General features: G+C 35.5%; 1 protein-coding gene across 2 annotated transcripts in view; it reads left to right on the top strand.

The window, feature by feature from the left end:
* Window positions 1–20,351, top strand: part of SEC24B (SEC24 homolog B, COPII coat complex component) — a 95,544-nt gene that overhangs the window by 59,198 nt on the left and 15,995 nt on the right. For both annotated transcript variants that reach the window (XM_055342464.1, XM_055342463.1), the window contains 8 exons: window positions 6,049–6,233; window positions 9,056–9,158; window positions 11,617–11,743; window positions 12,586–12,695; window positions 14,688–14,800; window positions 18,005–18,123; window positions 18,506–18,561; window positions 18,803–19,009. In XM_055342464.1, coding sequence (XP_055198439.1) covers window positions 6,049–6,233; window positions 9,056–9,158; window positions 11,617–11,743; window positions 12,586–12,695; window positions 14,688–14,800; window positions 18,005–18,123; window positions 18,506–18,561; window positions 18,803–19,009 — 1,020 coding nt within the window. The remainder of the gene's footprint in view (window positions 1–6,048; window positions 6,234–9,055; window positions 9,159–11,616; window positions 11,744–12,585; window positions 12,696–14,687; window positions 14,801–18,004; window positions 18,124–18,505; window positions 18,562–18,802; window positions 19,010–20,351) is intronic.

Here is a 20,351-nt window from a genome sequence, read left to right as displayed (position 1 = left end):
TGTTCTTCTGTAGTATCAGTCCTTTTTATATTCTAGCTCTTGTGCAGAGATCACAGGAGTTTGAATGAAGGGGACAGAGGCAGACTAAAAAGTAACCTAGATTATTAATCATGGGAGAAATGAATATCATAAAGCAAAAGCTTTAGACTTGATACTATTAGAGATCATTTGCTTCTACCTTTCATCTTTTTACAACTTTTTATTGAAATATAATCTGTATTGAATTTATGTACAAATATATAAATCAACATCACACAGTTTGATACCTTTCCAAAATTGAACACACATAACCAATAGCCAGAGCCCTTTCTCATGCCTTTTCTAGTTACTAACACCCAAATAAGAGTTGGCAACTGTCCTGACTTCTAATACCACACATTAATACTGCCTGTCTTTATACTTTATATAAGTGGAATAATAACTGTATATTCTTGTCTAGGCTCTTAGGCCCAACATTATGTTTACTGTGTGCTTGTAGTTCATTCATTTTCATGGTTGTATATATTCCATTTTGTGAATATACTAGTTTACTTATTTGCTCTATTGTTGACAGGCATTAGGGTAAACTTCCAGTGTGGCACTATTAAAAATAGTGCTGTTGTGAATATTTCTGTTCATGTCTTTTAAACGAAATGTATGTATCGAGGAGTGGAATTGCTGGGTCATGGGGTATCCATACTTGCAGCATTTAATGCTAAACAATTTTCCAAAGCAGATGTTCCATTAGCAGTATATGAGAGTTCCAGTTACTGCACATCCTTGTCATTTTGGCTTTTTTATCATAGTTACCTTCCTGTGATTACTTAAGTGAAAAAAATGAGACTCAGATAAGTGAAGTTGTCTGTCCAAGACCAGGCTTAGTTCTGAGAGTGCAAGTCTTTTACAGTTCAGAATTAAGCACTTTTTTTCTCTCTCTTTAACTGGTAGGAACTTGGGATGCCTGGGTGACTCAGCAGTTGAGCATCTGCCTTTGGCTCAGGACGTGATCCCAGAGTCCTGGGATTGAGTCACACATAGGGCTCACAGGGAGCCTGTTTCTTTCTCCCTCTGCCTATGTTTCTGCCTCTCTCTCTCTGTGTCTCTCATGAATGAATAAATAAAATCTTAAAAAAAAAAAAACTGGTAGAGACTTGTGCAAAAGAAAACCAAAGTCAGATTTTATATATGTATATAAAAGATTATAAAGCAGCAATCTATTTTTGTTTAATCTGATTTTATTTTATTTTATTTTTTAAAGATTTTATTTATTCATGAGACACATAGAGAGAGAGGCAGAGACACAGACAGAGGAGAAGCAGGCTCCATCCAGGAAGCCCAATGTGGGACTTGATCCCAGGACTTCAGGATCACACGCCCGGGGCCGAAGGCAGGCGCCAAACTGCTGAGCCAGCCACCCAGGGATCCCCTGTTTAATCTAATTTTAAAATAATTTTTGGACACTAGATTCAGGGTCAGTGAACAATAATGATTTAAACACACAGCTAGGGGTGCCTGGGTGGTTCAGTCAATTAAGTTGTCTGCCTTTGGCTTGTCATTATTCCAGGATTCCGAGATCAAGCTCCATATTGGGCTCCCTGCTTCTCCCTTCTCCCACTCTCCCTGCTTGTGTGTGCTGCATGCGCACGTGTGCGTGTGCTCTCTGTGTGTGTGTGTGCATATATATAGATATATAGATATAAATAGCTCAATCAAATAAATAATAAAATCTTTTTAAAAAAACACAGCTAGGACATACTTTTAAATTCTTATCTATCTACTAAAAGATTGTAGTTTTTAGATTAATATTATCAAGCTAATTTTATTTTATTTTTTTAAAGATTTTATTTATTTATTCATGGGAGACACACAGAGAGAGAGGCAGAGACACAGGCAGAGAGAGAAGCAGGCTCCACGCAGAGACCCCGACATGGGACTTGATCCCCGGTCTCCAGGATCACACCCCAGGCTGCAGACCATGAGAGCTGCCCTATCAAGTTATTTTTAAAAGAAGCCATTTAAAGGTGACTTTTTATGTGCACTCTGGTCCCAACATTATGGCCAGAGGAATAGCAGAGTCACCAAGAATAATTTGGAGATTGCCAAGGACTTGTTTTAAAGTGTTTTCAAGTCTGACTGAGAACTCTGATATTGTGGGGTAAGGGGCATGGGAGAGGGGGAATTAAAAAAATAAGCCATTTATTTTTGAAGTCCTAGTTAGAATAGGAATATCTTACTTTAGCTTTAGCTACCCTTCTATAATGAAATTGAAATGCCTTTAAACGTTGTACTTAGTATAACCCAGTGGGAGGGTTCTGAGCTTTAAGGGCTTTCTTTATTCTTATTAATTTGAGATGACCTTTATTAAGAAGTAGAAAATCCCAATATTTGGCTTTTGAGGAAGAAAAAATTAAAATTTGTTTTTCAACCCTGAAAAACAAGAAGAAAAAGTTCATGTTTAGAAATGAAAATGAGGGGCACTTGGGTGACTCAGTCAGTTAAATGTCTGATTCTTGGTCTCATCTCAGGTCATGATCTCACACTCATGAGATCGAAGCCAAGATGGAGCTAGTGGCAGGCAGGGAGTTCACTTCCCCTCCTCTTTCCCCTTCTCCCTTTGCCCCTTCCTCCTCTCCTTGCACACTCTCTCAAATAAATAAGTAAATCTTTTTAAAAAATGAAAATTACAATTAGATATTTTAGTGACTATATGAAAAGCCAGATATAGTGTTATGTAGTGCTTTTTTTTTTTGAGTCAAAAGGCTTTTTAATTTTTATTACTTTTTTAAGTTTGTATTTTAATCACCAGGTGCTCTTCACAACAAGTGCGCTCGCTAATCCCCATCCCCTATTTCACCCATTTCCCTACCACCTCCTCTGTGGTAACCATCAGTTTGTTTTCTATAGTTAAGAGTCTGTTTCTTGATTTGTCTCTCTCTTCTTTTTTTCATTTGCTTTGTTTCTTAAATTCCACGTATGAGTGAAATCATGTGGCTTTTATCTTTCTCTGTCATATTTTATTTAGCATCAATGGATTCACTGCTTTCCATATTTTGGCTATTATAAATAATGTATATAGTGCTTTTTTTTTAAAACAACAACAACAAAGACATAACCAATTGTAGAAAAGTACAGATAAGCAAAAAGAGGACAATAAATACTAAGTGATATTCCCACCATCAAGATGTAAACAGCAACACTTGGGGGTCTGTCCTTCCAAATTTCTTGCTATATATTTGGGGGGAAACCCAGTAAAGAAACTGGTCATCCTAATAGCTTATTTAAACAAACAAAAGATGATGATTAGTAGGGATATTGTTTTAGAAACTTTTAATTCCTTTAATAGCATTAGATAAAACCTTTCTATATATTCTTCATCCGATAAGATCATGTTTTATGATCAAGCAGTCTACCATTGTTAGGCGTGATTGTTATAATCAACCTTCATACACACACATGTGCACACACCTTACTGCATTTGTCTCATTATTTCCTTAGAAGAAATTACTTTAGGTGAAATTACTGAATCAAAGCACCTAATCTTACAAGACTTTAGAACTGCTATTTATTCATTCAGTAAAAACTTACTGAGTTCCTACTATGTGACAGTGCTACTCTAGGTACTGAAGATACAAGAGGAAGCCAAGTGAAGAAAATAAAGTTCTTGCTGTCAGAAATTTGTTAGGAGGGCAGATTCAATGAGACAATAAATAAGTAAATCAATAAATTAATAAGATAATTTCAAATAGTTACAATTGCTGTGAGATAAGACAAATTGAAGAAATTGCTGGGGTTTGGATATAAACTAAACAGGAAATCCTTCACTGTAGAAATTATGTTTGAGTTACTATTTGAATAACAAGAAGAACCAGGAATGGGAAAATCTGGGGGAGAACATCTCAGGCTGAGGAAGCATACAGGCAAAGACTTAAAGCAGGAGCAACTTTGATGTGTTGCGAGCATAAAGTCTCAGAGTGGCTAGAACTCAGTTGGCAATGGAAAGAGTATTGCAATGAGATCAAAGAGGTAGGGAAGGACCGTAGTCAGAAGCCTTAGATTTTATACCAAGTGCAAAAGGTTTGAAACATTGGAGATTTTATGTAATGGAGTGATATCTGATTTACATGATTTAGAGAATCATTTTGGCTGCTGTGTGAAGAACAGATTAGGGATGGAAGTATTTGAAAAGACAAAAGTGGAAACCAGGGGAAAAATGGAAGCTTTGCCAGAATCCCAGAAACATATCACTGTGCTTTGTCCTAAGGTAGTATCGATGAAGGTAATGAAGAGTGGATGGAGAAGGGCTATCTTTTAACTTACAGATGGATTGGTTATGGTAGGTGAGAGAAAGGAAGTCTTCAAGGATAACTGGTAGCGGGCAGCCTGGGTGACTTAGTGGTTTAGCGCCGCCTTCAGCCCAGGGCGTGATCCTGGAGACCCGGGATCGAGTCCCATGTCAGGCTCCCTGCGTGGAGCCTGCTTCTCCCTCTGCCTGTGTCTCTGCCTCCTTTTCTCTGTGTGCCGCTCATGAATAAATAAATAAAATCTTTAAAAAAAAAAAAGGATAACTGGTACTTTTTTTGTCAGAGCAACTGGGTAGAGAGTAGTGCATTTACTTTGAAGGTGAAGAGAGACAAATAGGTCTAAAAGTGGCAATCAAATTGGCCATGTTAAGTTAATACACCTAATAGACATTTACCTGGAGATACCTAGTAGGCAGTAAGGATTCTGTTTATTTATTCATGAGAAACAGAGACAGAGACATAGACAGAGGGGGAAGCAGGCTCCCTATAGGGAGCCCAATGCAGGACTCGATCCCCGGACCCAGGATCATACCCTGAGCCAAAGGCAGACACTCAACCGCTGAGCCACCCAGGTGTCCCAGTCATTTATATTTCTTTACTGAAACCCCAGTTCATATTCTTTCACCATTATTCAGGTCCTCTGGTTTGTAAAAGCTATCTATAATAAGTATTATTAATCTTTTGTCCAATATAATTATAATTTTTCCCTCCACCTTAACATTTATTTTTATTTTTTATTTTTATTTATTTATTTATTTTTATTTATGATAGTCACAGAGAGAGAGAGAGAGGCAGAGACATAGGCAGAGGGAGAAGCAGGCTCCATGCACCGGGAGCCCGACGTGGGATTCGATCCCGGGTCTCCAGGATCGCGCCCTGGGCCAAAGGCAGGCGCTAAACTGCTGCGCCACCCAGGGATCCCTTTTTTTTAATTTTAATGGTACTTTTTGACATTGAGGAAATATCTAAATTGTATTATGATTTTTTTTTGTTTTTGCTTTTGTTTGTATCCTTTAAAAGATCTTTTCAACCTTAGATTAGGAAATATTCCAGCTATAAATTCTTTTAGTTCTTAGGTGATTTCAGTTTTGCATCATTAATCTATTTAAGGTTTTATTTTGACTCATAATGTAAATAATAAACTCATTTTCCCCCAAAAAATAACTAGCTCTAAGTTCACCTGGGATTATTTAATCATTTATTAAATAATCTGTCTTTTTTTACCAGCTAAATCTGAGTAGTTTGAGCATCAAAATAAATAACTGTATTCATTAGGTCACTTTGAGTTCCTAGAAAGCTGTGAATTCATAATACTAAAAATAAAACAAGCATAACATGGCAAAAATAAGCAAAGCAAAACTCATTGAACATCATTGTACATTTTTACGAAATCAATTCATTATTCTGAAATTTGATCATTGAAAAAACTTGGAAACAAAAGCATTTATCCTGCGTTTCCAGTATGTACTATATTTATATTCATGGAAACCAAATTCTTGATGCTGAAAAACATTCTTGCTGAAATTTGGTTGTGAAGTTTAACTGTGCTAAGATTTAAATTTATTTATTTATTATTTTGCTTTGAGTTTTTTTCAAGAATGCTTTAAATTGAACTGCCCTGTTAGAACATTCTATTTCCAAGCCAGGTTTAAATTTTTTCATCTTCTTACTTATTCCGTATGTTAAAATCCTACGTAGAGTATAATACATTGTACTTATGTTTGTTATATTGTTCTTTTATTTGTTTTGTTTTTAATTGCCTTTTCAGCAATATCCTGGTATGAACCAGCTGTCCTCCAGTCTGGGAGGACTGAGTCTGCAGAGTTCTCCACAGCCAGAAAGTCTGAGACCTGTAAACCTCACTCAGGAGAGGAATATTTTACCCATGACTCCTGTTTGGCCTCCTGTACCTAACTTGAATTTAGACCTCAAAAAATTAAACTGTAGCCCAGAGTAAGTATTTATTTTATGATCTTTAGTAAATAATAAACTTTGTCAGAAATGTTGTTTGACCTTCAAAACTAATGAAAGTGGTAGGATATTAATTCCTTGATTAGAAGTTTTGTTAATTGGGACTTTTCTATTTTACTTTGTACAGAAGTTCTAGCTGTAAAATTCCTTTAGGTCCTGTTCCTGTCTCCGCCTCTGTGTCCCATCAATCCTATTCCCTATCACCTAATACAAGGGAAATGTTTTTCTATTTGAGTGAAGAATTTCAGGTACCCAGATCTAACTGTATTTTTCTTAAATTTCTTAAAATTCTTAAAATTCACCTGGGGCACCTGGGTGGCTCAGTGGTTGAGAATCTGCCGTCAGCTCAGGTTATGATTCCAGGGTCCTGGGATCAAGTTCCTCATCAGGCTTCCCACAAGGAGCCTGCTTTTCCCTCTGCCTTGTGTCTCTGCTTCACTCTCTGTGTCTTTCAGGAATAAATAAATAAAATCTTAAAAAAAAATTCTTTTTCCTTTTCACCAGTAATAATTTCAGATAGATGTCTTTTAAATAAGGTGAAATCTTTAAAAATGTATGTCCTTTCATCTTTGCTTGAAAAGGACACAGACTTCATTTATGTAATCCCAAGAATAGGTTTAAATGTTCTTTCTTTTCTCACTTAGCATAAAATGAGAAGACCTTTATCCCCAGGCTGCTTTATCCAGCCTAAATTTAAATTTGAATTTCCTTTATTGAATATTTCCTTACCTCATAGAGAGGTTTAGCTGACAGTTTGCATCTGGTGGCCACCAAGCCCTGGGTATCCTTTGGTAGATGAGCTAGCTCTGTAGCTCTGTCATGCTCCTCATAGCACCTTCAAAACTAAGAGTTCGCCATTGTTGTTCACTTTCAGTACTTCTTTCTCCTAAGAGTACAATATTCCTCTGCACCCAGATGCTTCTTAGAAAACCTCTTTCTGCTCCTGAAATCTCTCTTCCTCATAAAGTAAACTTCAATTTACAGAACATTTGTCTTTTCCCTTGCATTAGGAGAATTGGTGTTCCTCTTTACAGCCAGTATTTTCTTTTATTAAGGCAGTAGTGTTTTAGCTTTCTAAAAAACTGTAAGCTGCCCTTTTTTAATCAAAATCTTAAGGAGATTTCCAATACAGAAAACAGAGTTGCTCCGAGGATTCCCCCTTTTCTGCCACATGCTACCGCCAGTCGCCCATTAGTACGTAAGGCAGTGTCAATATCATTGCCGTAAAAATGTACAGTCATTGATCCTAGGATGAAAACTGCTGCCCATTCCTGTGACTATAAGTTGCTGTGAGGTCTATAAGTGTGTGGATTTGGGCCTTCTATTATGAAAGATTAAGCACTCCTTAAGTAGTTGAATCTAGTGTATGTATTTGTATGAAGAGATCTCAGAGGTAGGGGACGGTGTATGTTTCTACTCAGTTTTGTGTTTTTTGTGAAAACCTCTCTCATCAAAATAGCAATGCAGATTATTTAAGAGTGTAGATAGTTGAAAAGACTCAGGTTCTTACCACATTTCCATTGATAAGTAGCTATTAGACTGCAAATTTCTTTACCAAATTTTCAATATTGTCAACTGTTAAACAAGAATAATAATTGTGACTCCATATAAAGATATATCACTTATTCAATAAATGTTTACTGAATGCCTTCTTAAGTTAAGGACCAGGCACTGTTTCTTTCTAGATGCTGGGAATAAAGCAGGAAATAAATGGAGTTCCCAATCTCTTGCAACCTTTATTCTCTTAGGGAGTACATACTATGAACAGTCAAAAGCCATAAGTTGAGGACCTTCTGTATAATGTAATGTCAGAATATTACTTTGAAGTAGGGAGCAGTAAGGGTGGAGGTTGGCTGTTTTCAATTTGAGGAATCAAGAGAGGTTTTCCCAAGGAGTTAACATTTGAGTAGAGATCTGAATGAAGAGTGAGAGCAAACCACATGACTCTGGGAAGCAAGTATACCAAGCTACATGACCAACAAACTCAGAAGTCCTGAAGCAGGTATCACCTTAGTGTGTTCAAGGAACAATACCAGCCTAGGTATCTGGATATCTCTACATACTATGAGCTGCTCTTCTTAAAATTTCTTTCCTGATTTCTATTATTTCTTCTTACGTCTTTGATTGCACCTTTATTGATTCTAATGTCTCCTGACCTTAACTTACAACTTAGTAAGTTATAAACACTTCTCTAAGAGAAGAATAGTGCTAGGATGATACAGGACAAAATGATCACTGATCTCAAGTGGAAAAGACAGACAAGGTACACAACAAACTAAAGCAAAGCAGACTAATGATGCCATAGAAGCATAAACTGATGGCAGAGCACAAAGGAAGACATTATTTCTTCCGACTTGTGATTTGAGGGAAGGGTGACTTCAGAAGAAATGATCATTTTGATGAGTCTCATAGTAAAAGACTCATCAAAGGAGTTTCAGCAGGTGAAAAATGGGTAGTAAAGCAGGAGCAGCATTATTGAAGATACAAAGGTATTCCTGTTCACTTGTGTTTTCTACTCCTTTCTATTCATGTTCTACATGCTGGTCATAGTATTTTTTTCCATATGTGTCCTACTTTTCCACTGTGAAAATGTTGAGTCCATAATTCAGGTCTTTTGACCTGTATTGCATATGCTTGCTTAGAGTAATTTGGTTCTTCCCAGTTATAGTTATATAACATACCCAAATGATTTTAATTTATGCCCTTAAATTATTTTAATTATCTACCACTATCTATAGTGTGTATATATACATATATATATATTTTTTATAGCTAATAGTCCATGTTGTCTGTATTTTTTGCAGTTCATTTCGGTGTACTTTGACAAATATTCCGCAGACACAGGCTTTACTGAATAAAGCTAAGCTTCCTTTAGGATTGTTGTTACATCCCTTCAGAGACCTGACGGTAAAGTAACATATTTTAAAATACTTATGGATACTAACATGTGTTTATGTGCAGAGTATTTTGATTGTATATTTTCTTGAAAACTTTTCAATCTTTTATTTTTTAAGTTAGAAATAATCATTTTTGTCAAATTCAACTCAGCAAACATTTTCTAACTCCCTGCTTTGTGACAGGCCCTAACTAATAAATAAGTACTGATAAATACAGGAATAACTAATCACTGACCTTGCCCCTCAGATATTTTTTTTTAATTTTTTTTTATTTATTATAGTCACACAGAGAGAGAGAGAGAGAGAGAGAGGGAGAGACACAGGCAGAGGGAGAAGCAGGCTCCATGCACCGGGAGCCCGACGTGGGGTTCAATCCCGGGTCTCCAGGATCGCGCCCTGGACCAAAGGCAGGCGCCAAACCGCTGCGCCACCCAGGGATCCCACCCCTCAGATATTGATACCTAACAGGGGACAAAGATGTAAAAACAAATAACTGTGATACAGGATAACTCCTGTATGTAACTTACCAAATTCTGCAAGGTATTTAGGCAGTGAGTACAATATAGGAAGTGATTCCCTCTGGGTGCAGAAGCAGAAGTATGCTATGAGTGATGAGGTCTGAGCTGGACTTTGAAAGGTTAGTAGTTTTGGAAGTTGGAAAGGGCATAGCAGATAAGCTCTGGGAGTCCTTTATTAAATATAAAGGTAGCACCAACAATGAAATTCAGTTTAGGGGGGGGGAATCTGTGTTGGTTCTTAACTGTATGAAACAAATGACCTTTGTAATAGTAACTCCAAATGTTTCAGGTCTATTGAATTAAAACATTACTTAAGTTTCCACAGTCTTTTTGTTTAATATTAAGCTTGCTGGCTTTTTACATATAGTTCTGGTATCTTATGCAAATAATGTTGTCTTTAAAATTTCTAAACTAAAAAATATAAAATAAAATAAAATTTCTAAACTTCAGTAATTAAATTTCTCTGAATACATTTTATTTATACACATAAGTTGAATTTCTCCCTCAACTTTTTTTCTCCCTCAAATTTTTTAACCACTATGGTTTTCTACCCTTGTTACTGCTGAGTTTTTTTGCTCTCATTTATCCAAAAAAAAAAAAATGTGTATTAAGTATCCTTTATGCTAGATGCTGAGGATACAAATACAAAGGTCAATAAGCTTCTTCATGGAGCTGACTTTCGTACTAGCTAGGATGCATAGAAAGGAGCAGAGTAGATAGAAAATAAAATGATTATAGTATGCAATAAATACCTTGAATTCATTCACTCAGTAAATACTATTTAATCACTTAAAATACTAATTCAGCCATTAGTAAACCAAGATAGCTAATTTCCCATATACGTAGGTGAGAATTTTTGTCTAAAACAGATGCCATATATGATACCTTCTGGAAGTGATATACACTAATACCTTCTGGAAGTGATATACACTAAATTGGCAACACTGACTTCCTCTGTGCTGTACAATTCTGGGTAATTCTTTACTTTCTCTTCAGTTCATTGTATTTCCTGATTCTTTTCCTAAGTGTTATGTCATTACTTTTGTAATAAAAACTATGTATGTGAAAGAAATTAAAGACAAACATAAATATTTATGTAGAGATGGGGGGGAGCCAGAAGGAAATATACTAAAATGTTATCAGGGAGATAGAATAATACGTGATTTCTTAGTGTTTTTTCATATTTTCTAAATTTCATAAAATGAAGTTCCTTTCCCAAACCTTTTCTTTCCTTTTCTTTTTTCTTATGCAGTCTGAAACAGATTTATAGGTTTATTTTTATATAACATAATTTGTAATCTTTATCCCCTCAACACTTTTGAAAAGATCACTAAAATTAATTTCAGTGGTCTCTTTTTTTTTGTTAAGTTTAGCACCATAACATTCTCACTCTCTTAAAAAATAACTCATTTAAAATTAGGTGGAGCTTCTGCCTTTCATCATCCTAAACCATGGCACACACACACAAATTTTTTTCATGTATTTCTTTTAAAAGGCACATTGTGCTTAGTTTCTTGTGGCCTTGGTCCCCATCAAGACTGCTGTGGCTGCCTAGTGAGCAGTGCCTTATGCTCTAGTGCCAGATGCTGTCAGGCAGCAAAGACAAAGACATTTTTATGTGGTATATGCTTCTTTCTCACTGGTATTTCTTGAGTCTAGCTGATGAGGTATATTCTTTTCTTGGCCAACCAGGCTTTTCTTATCAGCTAGTAACTTTTATTACATTTGGTTTGGCTTTGTTTTGGTGTTATCTTATGATTTGTAACAAAGAGGAAGAAACCTTGATAGATAGCTGCTTGAGTTGCTCAGCACATCACTAGATTTTATTAAAATACTTCAATTTCAAAACACTTTTATGATTTCTGTTCCATATATGGAGCAGAGCAGTATGTGTTCCAATTTTTCCCTGAGGTGCTTTTTCTGCTACAGCATCTTTATTTTACTTCCTAGCAATTACCAGTGATAACATCAAATACCATTGTGAGGTGCCGATCTTGTCGAACGTATATCAACCCTTTTGTATCCTTCATTGATCAACGTAGATGGAAATGCAATTTGTGCTATAGAGTTAATGACGGTGAGTTTCAGATTCTTAAAATAAGTGTGTTTAATATTTTAAACATTTTGACATTTTTTTCATTATCTGGTCTCTCTCTTCATTGCTTTATTTTTTTTTCATTGCTTTAAAAACTTTCAAAAAAAAACCCACAAAACTTTCATGCCACTTTTAATGGAGAATATATAGGCAAGGGACCCTTCATCTTGGCTGGCCAGGGTCTGATTGATAATGAGGAGAGTGACATAAGGGCAAAGTAAAAAAATATTCACAAAACAAACAATGAAGGTCATGTAAAGTAATTGTGCCATGTCTGTTATCCCCGTTAGTCATTTCTTAGGTCCTCCTAGTATAATTCCTTTCAAATTTGTGTTTCTGTCTTGATTTTTTTCCATGTCATGTGATATAATAAACAGGATGTAAGCCTAAGCTGCAAGGTTACCTGTGTCCTGGTTTCCTCACCTGATTTCACAATATATGTTTTTTTATCTTGACATATTTTTTATTTTTTTAAAGATTTTATTTATTTATTTATGAGAGACACGGAGAAAGAGAGAGAGAGAGGCAGAGACACAGGCAGAGGAAGAAGCAGGCTCCATGCAGGGAGCCCAATGTAGGACTCAATTCTGGGTCTCCAGGATCACACCCTGGGCCAAAGGCAGGCGCTAAACTGCTGAGCCACCCAGGCTGCCCATTGACATATTTTTTAAAGAGCATTTTTATTATTAGATGTTCACAGAACTGTTGTAAACCTTATGTAAATATTGCTGATAAAGGTATCATCAATATTTCTTGGTATGCATGTCTTGTTTAGTTACAAATTGTGTTACTAAATTTGTACCGGATTTCTAATTCTTACCTAGTTCCTGAAGAATTTATGTATAATCCCGTTACTCGATCTTATGGAGAGCCTCATAAACGACCAGAAGTTCAGAATTCAACTGTGGAGTTCATTGCTTCTTCAGATTACATGGTAACTACTAACTACTCAGTGTAAAAATTAGTCATGGGATATTACTGTATTGGTCATTTATAATTTGCTGTTCAGTGAATTCTTGCAAAATTTTGAATTACCCCAGTATGAATTTTTTTTAAATAATGCTGAAAGTTAATACTTAACAATTAGAAAACTCTTTATAAGGTTTGCTTGATGTCCTAGAAAAATGCTGTTTTGTCACTAAGAAACAATAGTGTTTTATGATAAACACTAACATTTACAATTTCTTGCCATTTTGATTTGATTGCTAGTATGAAGTGAGCATGAATATCCTTGTACCATTTAATATTTAAGACCTTCAAACAGAAAAGTTCATGTTTTTGCCAAAAACTGCAGTTTTCAGGCTCTCTCTTTAAGAGACATCACTGTCTTATTCATTCACCCAGTACAGATAGCAAGATAAATGGATAGTGACTTCACTTGAATTTTTCTCTTTCCAGTTCGTCATGAAATTTGGCCTTTTCTTTTAATTGTACTAATTCCAAGATCTCATTTTTCTTTCCCATATATAAAAATAAATTCTTAGCTTGAGTTCTACTCATCTTCTTTATCACATCTACTCATTTTAAATGTTTATAATAACTTACATTTCCTTAGTATCCTCATTACTAATCTTTGTTGTCTGCAAAAATGTAAGGTGTTGCTAGTGGGGAAGGGTGAACAGAGATAGCTAATGTGTATTAAATTCCTGTTGTCTGGCCTATTTCTTTCTTTCTTTTTTTTTTTTTTTTTGTAATTTTTATGGTCCTTAGTGTCCACTTTAGCATCTGCCCACTTAACTACTATTTGTTTCCATATTAACTATAGTAAACTTTCTCTTGGGTACTTTAACTCCCAACTTCTTACTTTCTTTACAACTTACATTCCCAACTCTGTTCTGGCTCCTTAGGATCTTAATCTAATTGAAGTGGTGAAAGAAGAAGTTAATCTATAATTTTTGCATATGACCCATGTGATCCTTGGTTCGCATATTAAGAAAAAAAAGGTTTTATATATTCTTTCAACTTTCTATAACAGTAATTTTCCAGCTTACTTCAAAAAAGAGATAATAGTATAGTGAGCTATTATTTACCCATCACTGAACTTCAAGAGTTGTCAACATTTTTCTAAATATATTTCATCTATTCCCAGTCCACTCCAGGGCCTCCTCCCCTTTCCCACCCTGGAGTTTATTAAATGCTGATTACAGCATATCATATCATTTAACCTATAAATACTTCAGTATACTTCTCTAGCAGATAATGACTTAACATACTTAGAATACCATCATGAGGATTTTCTTTATACCTAGCACTTAACCCTTGGGATTTATCCATCACCAGGCAACCCAACAGCTAGTACTAATAGCTAATACTATTAGTTGTCAGATTTTAAAAAATAAATATAAAATATAATGTTTTTTGGAGTAGGGAAAGGATATAGAGGTTTATGTTAAATAACAAATAAGTTCATTTTTTCTTTGAAAGATATCTCAACACTCTTATCAGGAAAACGTTTAGCCCATCTATTTAACCATTACTGTGTAACGACTGCCCTTTTTTTTTTTTTTTTTTTTTTGAGAGAGAGAGAGAGAGCATGCACATGAGCAGGGGTGGGTGGGAGGTTGGGGGATGGAGGGCAGACAGAGAGCAAGAGAAGATAATTTTAAATAGGCTCCATGCCCAGCACAGAGCTTGATGCTGGGCTGGATCTCATAACCTGAGCCAAAATCAGGAGTGGACGCTTAACCAACTGAGCCACCTAAGCACCCCTAACAACTGCCTTATTATATTTAATTCATAACCAACTGAATAAGAAAAAAAGTTAAAGTAATGTCATTTTAATTAACACATAAGATCTTATAAAATGTCGATTCTCAATTTGTGTATTTTGTGTGTCATCTACTCAGTAAATACCCAGCAGTAATAATGTTATAAAGAGAGTAAATTGTGCCTGCTAAATAAATTGCATTATTTTCATTCCTTTCAGCTTCGTCCTCCTCAACCTGCAGTTTACTTGTTTGTTTTAGATGTGTCTCATAATGCAGTGGAAGCTGGATATTTGACAATTTTGTGCCAGTCATTATTAGAAAATCTAGACAAGTAAGAGATCTTTTTTATTCATTGTGTGTATGTGTACAAATAATAAATGTGAAATGTTCATTAACAATTTATGGAGTTAGTTTTGATTATAGTTTGACTTTACTTATCTCTCACTGCAAGAGTACTTCTTGTCCACCTCAGACTAAGGATCCTGCTACTTCGATTACTACGATTTATGACTTAGTATCTGATTCGTAAGACTGTAAGTGTTTAATATTTGCTAAGGGATTTAGATCTTTTTTTTTTTCTTTTTAAATTTTTATTTATTTATGATAGTCACAGAGAGAGAGAGAGAGGCAGAGACATAGGCAGAGGGAGAAGCAGGCTCCATGCACCGGGAGCCCGACGTGGGATTCGATCCCGGGTCTCCAGGATCGTGCCCTGGGCCAAAGGCAGGCGCTAAACCGCTGCGCCACCCAAGGATCCCGGGATTTAGATCTTATCTAACTCTTACTCTGACTTAGCAGATCTGAGCACTAGCCAGGGCATCAAGGATCTGGATAAGAGAAATCTAGCTGAAATATATGCCTGAGCAAGGAGTTTTTCCAATTAGTTTTGAATGTCCTAATGGGATAATGAGCCAGATAAAGGGAAAGAAGGAATTGATTTTGTGCTGAATATTTCAGGAAGCCAGAAACTGAACTCTTCGTTTTGACACATTGGTAATGAGCTGTATTGTGAAAGTGCAAATAGGATATAGGATAGATTGCTTATACTTGGCTCTAATTCCTCCCTAGTATTAGTCATGAAGGAGACCCTCAACTAGCTTTAAAAATGAGCCTTCCAAATCTCTGGAAAACAGAGTTGCTTGTATACTTCTTTTTTCTTTCTTTCTTTTTTTATTTCCAACACCCACAGAGATAAGACTTAAGGTTATTAATAAGATTGGCTCATACCTGCATTGGTTCTTGACATGCGTAGAAGAATAGGAGTGGTTATATATATAAATACTTTGTCTGAAGTACTCTTGCTGATTCCAAAAGGTTCTTTCCTATCTCCCATTTGAGTTTGAGAGTCCTTCGTCTCTTAAGTGCTATGCTAGCTTTCATCACAGTAGTCTGCATGTCTCTGATCTGAGCCTATAATAAGTGGATAACATTGAGATAAAAATATCCAGAGACATTAACTGATTTGCTTTTTGTTTCTGTTAGTAACTTAGAGTTTTCATATTTATATTCTTGATTTAAGCATTTTCCCTGTTTTTAGCCACAGATGCTTAATTCAGATATATCTTTAGCAGTGAGTAGCAATGGAAGACTCTGCAAAGAAATAGTTTTAAAACTGAAGAGACAACTTGCTGAAAAAGTATGAGGCTATAACCCTAGAAATAGGAGCCAGACCAATGAGTAACTACTTGTGAGATAAATAGACTATGCAAAACCAAAAGGATAAAATTAGGAATGGAGAGTCATTTAAAACATTGTACATGTATTTGATTAAGCAGAAAAGAGAAGCATTAGGAAGGTAAAATGTTTTTGGAAAGGGCTATAGATACAATGTTGAGAAATGGGAATTTGATGTAGAGCAATTCCAGCTCAACTCTGAATTTTAAGCTTGGAGTAGAGGAGATAAGTAGTTGCTGTTCCAATTAGAAACAAATGACCCTAATATTCATTGACCTTAGACATTTCAAAGGAGCAAAGAATTATCTGTAGAAACATCATAAATCTTGACCAGTATTGGTAAGCTAAATACCTGTGTAACTTGGTGCATTCTGTTTTCTGAAATATTTTTTTTACTTGTTTGTAGACTGACTAGCCTTATCAGTCATGCGTAAAAATAATAATGCTTCTTTTGATGCACACTATTTTGACATCCTATAATATTTAAAAATGTTTTTAAAACATTGCTAAAGTAATATTATATATGTAAAATCATATTAACAGTAGTTAATAGAGTTGGTGGTACTTAGAAAAATACTTTTGTAAGATGAGGCATCCACTTTATCAATAAGGAGAACCCCATGGGCAATGAAATGACAATTTAATTAATTCTTTTTTGCCAAGGCATTGACTTTTGAATACTGAGTTTTAGCAGAAAACTTATAAAAGGTTGATGATAGATAAAATGTCTTAATGTTCTTAAATGTAATTTTTATTTAAACCTTCTACATTAAAATCTGATTTACATTACATTGTCTTTTCTTGGAGAATACTCATTTGTCATTCTGCCTTTTACTGTTTAAACTAGATACACCATATTTGTAATACTGGACTAAAAATATGAGTAAACTCTTAGTTAAAGGAGTATGTTTTAAAAGAAGGGTAGCAAGAAATCTTTGAGATTTGTTTGTTCTGTTTTGAGAGAGAGAGAGAGGATGGAGGGGCAGAGAGAGAGAGAATGTGAAGGGGGTAGGGTGGAGGGGCAGAGGGAGTGAAAGAGAATCCCCAGGCAGGCTCTACATGTCTAGTGCAGAGCCCAACTCAGGGCTGGATCTCATGACTTTGAGATCATTGACCTGAGCCAAAATCAAGTGTCAGATGCCTAATTGAGCTACCCAGGCCCCAGAAATCTTTGATTATTTGATCATTTCCTTTTTGGTTTTGATTTTTTTTTTCTTGAAGCTTTTATTTATTTATTCATGAGAGACACAGAGAGGCAGAGACATAGGCAGAAAGAGAAGCAGGCTCCCTGCAGGGAGCCAGATGTGGGACTTGATCCCAGGACCCCGGGATCACGAGCCAAAGTCAGACGCTCAGCCACTGAGCCACCCAGGTGCCTCAGTTTTGGCTCATTATTTGAACATGGTTGGTTCATTGTTCTGAAATATTAGCTCTAGGGCAGTCCCAGTGGCTCAGCGGTTTAGCGCCGCCTTCAGCCCAGGGCATGATCTTGGAGACCCAGGATCGAGTCCCACGTCAGGCTCCTTGCATGGAGCCTGCTTCTCCCTCTGCCTGTGTCTCTGCCTTTCTCTGTGTGTCTCTCATGAATAAATGAATAAAATCTTTTATATATATATATATATATATATATATATATATATATATATATATATAAATTCTAAACATGTTGGTTTCATCTGAAAATGGGATGTTTTATCCTTGGTCTTCTCTGATGTATGTTGGTTTAGGGAAGAATAACTTTCTGTCCTCTATGAAAAAGCACGTGTAATTATTCTTAGACTTAGTTTACTATCTCATTATTTTTTTAAATAAAATATGTTACTGAACACTTTGAATTTGAAATTGTCCTTTTTATCCTTAGGCTTCCTGGAGATTCACGAACAAGAATAGGATTCATGACCTTCGATAGCACTATTCATTTCTACAATTTACAAGAAGGATTATCACAGCCTCAAATGTTGATTGTGTCTGATATAGATGGTAAGCAGTAAATAAAGTCTTTCTAAGTATAGATTTTGGAATTGAGGCTACTTTGACAGTATATCCTGTCATAATGATGTAAGGATAATTTGGTATACTTTGATATTTGTTTCAGAATACTTTCTTGGAAAAAAAAATAATAGTACCTGGAAAATACTTCATTCTACGTTTTCTGTGCCTTTGTGTGTACTTACACATGTACACACACATGTGAAATATATGCAGAGTGTACATATGTATATGTACACATATACATATATATTTAATAAAGCAGTATTGTGGTACCCATCATACATATGGCCTGATAGAAACTAAGATTTTTAAATTGATGATATTCTTTTGACTTGATTTATCTGTTCATTAAAATATGTTTTCCCTTTAGATGTTTTTCTACCTACACCGGATAGCTTACTTGTGAATCTGTATGAAAGTAAAGAGGTGAGAGAGGTTTTTTCTTAAAGTATGAAAATATTTCTGTATCTCAAATGTTTACTAAAATCTTTAACATTTGTTTACTTGGTATATAAATACCAGATAGACAATGTACATAGCATATCTGTGGACTCGTTGGTTTACGGTCCCCCAAGATAGAGTGATATATATTATACTCCAGAATGTTTTAAAGAAGAAAATTGCCTTACATTCTCAGTAATTCACCTTTTAATCTTTGTTTCCCCAGCTTATAAAAGACTTATTGACTGCATTACCAAACATGTTCACCAATACGAGAGAAACACACAGTGCCCTTGGTCCTGCGCTTCAGGCTGCCTTTAAACTAATGTCTCCAACAGGTGGCCGTGTGTCTGTATTTCAGACACAATTACCTTCCTTGGGTGCAGGACTTCTGCAGTCCAGAGAAGATCCCAATCAGAGATCAAGCACAAAGGTATTGTATATTTGCTTTCTCTGTCATATTTAAAGATGGTGTTTTGTACCTTCATAGACTGTGATTCATTCTACGAATCTGTTCATTCTTCTATTTTTCTACTCTCATTAGTAGTAAAAAATCTGTTGAGAAAGTTTAATTGAATTAGCATTTTAGGGGGATCCCTGGGTGACTCAGTGGTTTGGTGCCTGCCTTCGCCCCAGGGCGTGATCCTGGAGACCCAGGATTGAGTCCCACATTGGGCTTCCTGCATGGAGCCTGCTTTCTCCCTCTGCTTGTGTCTCTGCCTCTCTCTTTCTCTCCCTTTCTCTCTCTTCTCTCTCTCTGTCTCTCATACATAAATAAAATCTTTAAAAAAATGAATTAGCGTTTTGGGTTGTTTTATGACTCAGTTTGCAAGTCGAATCCTTTCATTTTACAGATGAGGAAAACAGATTAAATTTGCCAAGGGTTAAATAACTAATTGTAAAAGATATGACTTGATTTTTCTGGCTGCAGTGCTCTTTTTTTTTTTTTCTTAAAGATTTATTTATTTATTCATGAGAGACACAGACTGAGAGAGAGAAACAGACATAGGCAGAGAGAGAAGCAGGCTCATCACAGGGAGCCTGAGGCAGGACTCCATCCTGGATCCCTGGATCAGGACCTGATCTGAAGGCAGGCACCCAACTGCTGAGCCACCCAGGTGTCCCAAATAAGCTTTCAAAAATAAAAATAAAAAACATGTTTTAGTAGATATCAAAGTACTTGATTTATTAATTGCCTTCTAGCTACTGAGTAGTTGTCTCCAGTATTTTCTCTGAGGCTGAATATTACTTGGGTTTTACATGAAGATTTTCTCAGAATATTTTAATCCCTTATTTCAAATAATAAATGAACTAGAATAATCATTTTTGTGTGTGTATAAGTTTTGTCTGACCTCAAGGAAATACTATCACAACTAATTATAATTATGAGTATGAATTAAATAGTTTTAATAGTGCCATAAATATTTAGCCACATAATCAGTTTTTCCTTAGGAAAAATTCCTAGAAGTGAAATTATTGTGTTAAAGAGTATAAGCTTTATTTAAGTTATTAATGTATTTTACTTGGGTTTTTTATCAACTGTACTCTTAAGGACTCTCAAATCTTCTAGCCATCATTAAGTATTACTGCTTTTTTTATTGTTTACCAATTTGTTAGAGAAAAATATTTTACTTTTTATAGAAACTGCATTTTTACGTTACATATCAGAAAAAAAATCTAATTTTAAAATAAATTGGGGCAAGTGTGTGTTTTAAATTCATCAGGTACAGCTAGCATGCAGTTCATTAAGCCATTGCAGTCCATTATAAAATACT

This window comes from Nyctereutes procyonoides, unplaced genomic scaffold (assembly GCF_905146905.1).
Source record: "Nyctereutes procyonoides isolate TBG_1078 unplaced genomic scaffold, NYPRO_anot_genome, whole genome shotgun sequence".
NCBI lineage: Eukaryota > Metazoa > Chordata > Mammalia > Carnivora > Canidae > Nyctereutes > Nyctereutes procyonoides.
This window is presented reverse-complemented; position numbering and strand designations above follow the sequence as displayed.